This window comes from Trachypithecus francoisi, unplaced genomic scaffold, assembly GCF_009764315.1.
Source record: "Trachypithecus francoisi isolate TF-2019V2 unplaced genomic scaffold, Tfra_2.0 Contig01558, whole genome shotgun sequence".
NCBI lineage: Eukaryota > Metazoa > Chordata > Mammalia > Primates > Cercopithecidae > Trachypithecus > Trachypithecus francoisi.
Genome location: NW_022681440.1, coordinates 6,638,581 through 6,646,111, shown reverse-complemented (window position 1 = coordinate 6,646,111; position 7,531 = coordinate 6,638,581). Strand labels below are relative to the sequence as shown.

General features: G+C 44.1%; 1 protein-coding gene across 11 annotated transcripts in view; it reads left to right on the top strand.

The window, feature by feature from the left end:
• FBXO25 (F-box protein 25) overlaps positions 1 to 7,531 on the top strand; it is a 65,172-nt gene that overhangs the window by 52,930 nt on the left and 4,711 nt on the right. For all 11 annotated transcript variants that reach the window (XM_033177870.1, XM_033177922.1, XM_033177862.1 and 8 more), the window contains 2 exons: positions 274 to 456; positions 4,880 to 5,023. In XM_033177870.1, coding sequence (XP_033033761.1) covers positions 274 to 456; positions 4,880 to 5,023 — 327 coding nt within the window. The remainder of the gene's footprint in view (positions 1 to 273; positions 457 to 4,879; positions 5,024 to 7,531) is intronic.

The following is a 7,531-nucleotide window of genomic DNA, read 5'->3' as shown; positions in this document are numbered from 1 at the left end:
GATAGACACCTGGCGCATGGGGAGGTGCAGCAGTGGGGCCCCACCCAGGAACAGCCTGGTTCTGTCCTGCTGTGCAGCCCTCCCTTGCCCTCCTCCTCCAGCCCTCCCCAGGGTGGTGGATGCAGGCCCCTTGATGCCTTGCAATGCATGACCTGGAGAGCTCCTTTTGTGTTGCCATGTTTTGAAGCATTCATTCCAGCTTGACTCTTCAGTTACTGTGTGAACAAACACTGGCCATCTTCTCAGTGAGATGCTGTTGTGTTTTCCTTTCAGCAAGTGAACAATGGCCTCACCCTCAGTGACCTTCCTCTGCACATGCTGAACAACATCCTCTACCGGTTCTCAGACGGATGGGACATCATCACCTTAGGCCAGGTGACCCCCACGCTGTATATGCTCAGTGAAGACAGACAGCTGTGGAAGAAGCTGTGTCAGTACCATTTTGCTGAAAAGCAGGTGAGTGGGATGCAGCAGTGTCCCCTCAGGCTGGGAGTTTAGTAGACTCTGCCTAGGGGGTCATACCTTATAAACTCACCTGAAGAGAAAGAATGGCTGAGTGTTTTCCACTTTGAAAGAACCAGGAACAATCAGAATTTATTGAGATTGCTGTGGTTTCTCTCCTATAGAATGTAAGGTTTATTTTTCCTGTTGAAAAAGAACCATGATTCTAAAATAACCCAAAACTGAACAGCAAAGCATGAGCTGAGTTCTTTTCTCTCCTGTTGATAACGAGGTGCGTAGAGTCCGTGGCTCGCTGCCTTTTCTCCTGATGTGATGAATCAGATTCCAGTTCTGCTTTTGACCAAGCTGCATGCACATCTTTGAAAAGTCAGGCGCCCTCTGTGTGCCTCAGTGCTGTCAGCACTTGGTAGATGGCACTCCTGAGTGTCCACAGCACGCCCCACCACTGCCTTTTGCCTGTTGCACTTGGGATTGCCCGTGGGGCAACATAAGGTGTGTTCTGCTGTCAGTGCTCGAGGCCTTTCCAGGGTGGTCTGCTCATTCCTCATCCACGAGGAGACCCTGTGGTCCCTGTTCCTGGGCCTCTGCAGAAACTGGGGGTTCCCCTCATCACCCCACAGATGTCCAAGGCACCTGCTCTGCCCGGGGCTGGGCGCAGCCAGGGAAGGCAGGTGGCTGGAGGGAGGCGCGTTGTGCTCCTCATGGGGTGGGATTGGAACTGTGGTCAGCACTGTGAAGACCTAGGATGGGACTGGGTGCCTTTCATGAGGAGCACAGTCTTGAGCACAGTCTACCCTTGGAGTGCAGGGCAGCGGACAGGGCCTAGGCAGAGAGCAGGACCCTACCATGGGGAGGGTGCTGTGTGTGTGAGTGGTAGATGGTGAGGAAGCACAGCAGAGGCCAAGCCACATGAAGAATCTTTGTCTGTGTCCTGTGAGCTCAGGGGAGCCAGCAAAGCACATGGAATTGCAGCTTTCAGAAGAGCTTCTGTTCTTGTTTGAAGACTAGGCTGGAGTGGATATAAGAGGATCCATCAGGATCCTGCCTCAGGAAAATAAGAGTTATGGGCAAGGAAGTGCATGAGGGCAACAGGGAAGACATCAGAAGATGACCCTGAGGGATGGGGGCTCCCACAGGAAGGCGCTGGCCTGGACACAGGCCTCATGGAGTGTGTCTGAGAGGTATGTGGAGCAAGGGCCTGGACAGATGCATATGGAGAGGACAGGAGGCAATGGGATCAGCCTGAGCAGGGCCTGAGGGCACCAACCCCAATGCTGAGTGATAGATGAGGTGCCTCAGAACCTGGGGGGAGCTGGACCCTCAAAGCTGTGGACAGAGAGATTAATAGGACAAAGAAAAGCCTGTGAGATTTAGCTGAGCAGAGGTTATGGATACCTTGGGGAGAACTGTCTCAAGTGGAGTTGTTCGAGAGAAGCAAAAGAATTCCAATATTAATTTGAGTAGGAGAACAGTGGATCGAATTTTAAGTCAGCACTGGGCATGGGGGAGGGGGTGGATAGACTTTTGTGGGGAGGACTTAGATCCTAGGAAAAGAGGTAAATGAAGGTCATCTGGGATGAGCCCTCTGCCTCCCAGTTTGCCCTGGGACACTCCCTATTGCGTGCAGGCCCGAGCTGTTCCCAAAAGGCGTTAATGAGAGTGCCTGGCAGGTGTTTATACATCTAGACCCTAAACATGCTTAAGGATGTCTTTTGGCCATTTCTGTGGTCATTGCCATTCTTAAAAGAGTTACTTTAAATAAGTTAAACATCTGTTCTGCACCGATATCCTAGAAAAGTTGCAATTAGCACCTGCAGGTGCATCTCATTTGTACATATTTTCTTATCTGAATCATAAAAACACAGCATCAGAAAATAATGATCTGTTCTTCAGGCGTCAGTAACTAACATTAAGGCCCTGAAAAAAACAAAGCATATTAGAAAGAGCTTTTAGGAGAAAGCACAGATAAGGAAGCATCCTCAAAGTAAAACTAGATACCTGAGAAAGCTGGACTGGTTCAAGAGAGTATGGAAGGAAAGTCAGCTGAATGCCCTTGACTGAAGCATCTGGTGGGATGTTGCATTTGAGTTCAGAAAAATCACAGATCATTATTTAGGAGAAAAACCATGGGAGGGGATTCTCCCGTGAACACTGGTATAGCACAGAATTCGTAAGAAGTAGAAATGAGACAACAAATGGTTGTTTTTAGTCTCTGGGAACTAATGTTTTAACAGTGCCTGCCTGGAGGACACAGAAATTAATACTAAATACAAACAGGCTGATAACTACTTCTTTTTATTTTGCAAGTAGTCTTCTTTTCAAATTTTATTAGAAACAGGATTTCCTCATTGACTCCATGATAGTTTCCAGAGTCCTCAAAAGCCATGACTGAAGTATGAGTATGTTATACAAGTGATTGTTTTTAGCTATGAAAAGTAAAACATGCTCATTGCAGCAACAGCCTTAAAGCTAGTACGGTGTTGTGCGAACAAGTTAAAGGCCCCCACCCCAAGGCATCCCTGTTTCTCCTTTAGCCCATGCATTTTGTTTCATTTCAGGCTTTTATGTGCACTCAAACATACACATTAATTTATCTAGCTGTGCACTGGTCATTTTCAAAACTGTAATTGAAAGTCACTCTGTAACACTGATGTTTTTGGTAACACCTTTATTAAGATACCCTCCACTTTATCAGCCATCACTACAGTCAATGTTAGGATATTGACATCTGTATTAGTCCATTCTCCGCTGCCAATAAAAGACATACCCAAGACTGGGTAATTTTTAAAGACTCACAGTTTGACATGGCTGAGGAGGCCTCACAATGCTGGTGGAAGGCAAAAGAGGAGCAAAGCCACATCTTACAGGGCGGCAGGCAAGAGAGCATGTGCAGGGGAACTGCCCTTTATAAAACCATCAGATCTGGTGAGACTTATTCACTATCACAAGAACAGCATGGAAAAGACCTGCCCCCATGGTTCAGTTACCTTCCACCGGCTCCCTCCCACGACACATGGGAATTATGGGAACTGCAGTTCAAGATTTGGCGGGGGACACAGCCAAAACATCAGCATCACCTCAGGAAACAAAAACAAAAACCAAAAAAACCCGTGCTCTTCAGCTACTATTCCCAGCCCTAAGCAACCCCTGATGGACTTTCTGTGTCTGTGTTTCCCTGTTCTGGACGTGTCATATAAGAAGTATCTGTGGCATCTGCTGTCTTGTGACTGGCTTCTTACCCTTTGCATGGTGTCCTTACGACTCCATGTTGTAGAATAAATCAGAGCTCCATTCACGATTGAATAATATCCCACTCTCTATATCCACATTTTGTTTATCCATTCATCAGCTGGTTGACAGTTTGTTTGATAAAAGTTTGTGGCTTTTACAAATAATGCTGCCATGAACATGTTCGAGTTTGTGTGTAGATGCCTGTTTTCATTTCTCTTGGTTGTAAACCTAGGAGTAGAATGACTGAGTCATATGGTGGATTCTCTTTAACTTTTTGAGGAATTGCCAGATTGTTTTGCCAAGTGGCTGCACCATTTCACATTCCTGCAGCAGTGTGTGAGGTCTCTCAATTCTCCACCCCTCCCTAATGCTTCTCATTATTTCACTTTTTGATTAAAGCCATTCTAGTGGGCATGAAGTGGGTCTCATTCCATTTCCCTGATGCCTGGATTCTGAGCATCTTTTCATGAGGTTATCATCCATTTCTGTGACTTCTTTAGATAAATGTCTTTGCAAGTCCTTTGCCCATTTTTAAAAATTGGGTTGTCTTTTTATTATTGAGTTTTAAGTGTTCTTTATGTATTCTAGATATAAGTCTGTTATCAAATATGTGTATAGCTTATTTTAATAACATATTATGGACATTATTCTGGATTGGAATATTTAAGTCTGTTTAACAGCTGCTTGGTATTCCATTATACAGGCATAGCATAATTTATTTGATTTGTCACTTACTGATTTAAGCCAAATTGTTTTATGTACTACACTGCCTTTGAAAAACAATTTCAGATAGAACTGGAGGCTATTATTCTAGGTAAAATAACTTAGGAATGGAAAACCAAATACCTTATGTTCTCACTTGTAAGTAGGAGCTAAGCCATGGGTACACAAAGGCATTCAGAGTGGGTATAATCCACAGTAGAGGCTCAGAAGAGGGAAGGGTAGGAGGGGGAGCGATGAAACACTACATGGTGGGTCAGTGCTTACTTCTGCAGTGATGGGAGCACGAAAATCCCACACTTCAGCACCGTACAGTTCATCCATGTGACCAAAACCCACCTGTACCGCTAAAGCTATTGAAGTTAAAAAAAATTAAAAACTAAAATAAAATGAAAAAGTTTTACACCTAATATTATGCTTTGAAAGTCATCTTATGCTGATTCTGAATGGGGTTTTGTTTGTTTAGTTTTGTAGACATTTGATCCTTTCAGAAAAAGGTCATATTGAATGGAAGTTGATGTACTTTGCACTTCAGAAACACTACCCAGCGAAGGAGCAGTACGGAGACACGCTGCATTTCTGTCGGCACTGCAGCATTCTCTTTTGGAAGGTACTGATTTAAATACACTCTTGGAATTTCAGCATTAAAATTTGGTGAAACAAACTAATCACTTATATTCTAAGTGTAAGACTAAAAAGTGGAAAGTACTGTTATAAATAAGTTAAGGAGATATATTTTACCAAATATTGGGGTAGGGGAATAGATGTTCATTCAACTTGGGCTTAAACCAGAAATGCTGAAAACCAAAACGCTTCTCCTTTTTGTAGAAGTTAGCATGTAGGAGGGCATCGCAGGTGGCTTGCAGCCACTGGCTTTTCCTGGCAGCAGCTCCAGGTTCCCTGCTGACCCCCAGCCTGAGGCTGAAGGCTGGAGTGTGACTCCTCTGCCCATCTGAGGACAAGTGCACCTTGCTCGTTTCCCCAGACTTAGCCCTTGGCCCTTTATGTCCCCACCGTCTGTGTAGGGCCAGGACCAGCTTAGGCTTCATTTCTCAAAGCCACATTCTTAGAGAAAAAGCATCCATAGAGAAGTCCCAGATTTAAAATCTGCATTTTCTCATTCATACATTAACAAGACTATTGTTACTTATTTGCAAGTTTCTTCCCTTCATCCAGTTACTTCCTGTTCTCACCATCCAGACTGTGTGTCTGAAAAGAATGTTTTTCACAGTTAGAGGTAACTGCTTATTTCTTTTTTTTTTTTCTTTTTTCCTTTTTGAGATAGGGTCTCGCTCTGTCACCCGGGCTGGAGTGCAGTGGCATCACTATGGCCCCACTGCAGCCTCTACCTCCTGCCTCTCGAGTAACTGGGACTACAGGCAGGTGCTACCATTCCCAACTAATTCACTTCTTTTTTTTTTGTTTTTTTGAAGCAGTGTCTTGCTCTGACACCCATGCAGTTCTGGGTGCAGTGACGCAGTTATGGCTCACTTCAGCCCCGACTTCTGGGCTCAAGTGATCCTCCCACCTCAGTCTGCTGAGTAGCTGGGACCACAGGGGCGAGCCACCATGCCCAGCTGATTTTTTTGTTGTTGTTGTCTGTTTTTTTGTTGTTGTTATTAGAGATAGGGTTTCACCGTATTACCCATGGCTGGTCTCAAAACTCCCAAGCTCAAGCAATCTGTCTGCTCCAGCTTTCCAAAGTGCTGGGATTACAGGCATGAGCCATGGCACTCGGCTGTTATCCACTTCTTTCTTAACATGTTAATATTATTTCACCCTGAAGTATGTTTCCATGGTCTGCCTTGCATTTGAACATGTTTGATGTTGTGAGATTTCACCATGGGGGAAAAAAAGTGTTGAAACTAGGCAGAAGCTGCTCCTGGAGTGACCCTGCTGAGCTGCTGGCTGCTCTGCGGAGGGAACCCCCTGACTGTCCCTGGTCTAGATGAGGCCCTGCCTCTTGCAGGAGTGGGCTGTCTCTGCCTCTTGCCTTCTCTAGGTCTAGGGAGATGAGGCTTTTGCCTGATAGACACCGTAACCTGTTGTGATTTTACCTTTGCTTTACGTTTATCTAAATTTGTTACCAGATAGGTCATAAGGCAAGCTCTAGGCTGTTGGAAAGAGACAACTGCTTTTCATTTCAAATTACATTTATTCTAAGTGTGGCTTTAAAAATTAATCCATGATTGAGCAAAGAATGTAAAGATGTGTTTTTCTTGTATTATTTTAATAGTTTTATTTGGTTTCTCAAAGGTAAACAGCATCATACATGAATATGAGATTTTATTTCTGATTTATTATTTTATATTTTGGTATGACTTCTCTCCTGAAATTAAAAAGATGCAAGTTGTGTTATGTGTTTCTGCAGTAGTACAACTGTCTTGTAGAATATTATCCCTTAAGAGCAGGGAACATCTTGATTCCAGTTTATTCTCAACTTGGTGAGGTCAACGAATCAATTCATCAGTAAGATTAGGTTATACAGGAGAGAGCCCTCATTCTATTCTTTTCTCCCCAGTTATATGGCACAAAAAGCACAATATGGGGGTGAGTTGTCTGCAGTAGAAGCCACAGGCAGATGCTTGTGGACTGAAGGAAAGCGGTCAACTGAGTGAAGTCCAGGTTCTCACCCAGCTTTGACACCTGACCCTGGAGGGAACAGGGCCCCCTTCTGTGTAGTTCCTTCTAGGACTGACACCTGTTCTTCTCTGAAATATTAACACTGAAAACATGTGGCTGTGTCTTCAGTCACAGAGTAAGAGTAGACACAATACTGTAATTTGTAAGTTGAGTGAGTGCTTCTCCTAAGAGTTACTTTTCTTTTTTCTCCTGAGCAGATTGTTTTGTACTATAGAACTATTAAAAGCAACGATATTTTTATGGGGAAAATACCATTCACAGAAGGGGTAGAAGGCTTTCAGTTTTGTATGTGATAGTGTTTTTCTTAGAACAACATTTATGAATATTGGAGCTCTCCCCGTCTGCTAAGCAACTAACAAAGAAAAACACTCCTTCGCTTCTACATTGTTGGGCCGTACAGACCAACCTCCCTTATCTGAAATGCCTGGGACTTGAAGTGTTTCAGATTTCAGATTTTTTTCATCTGTTTCATTTA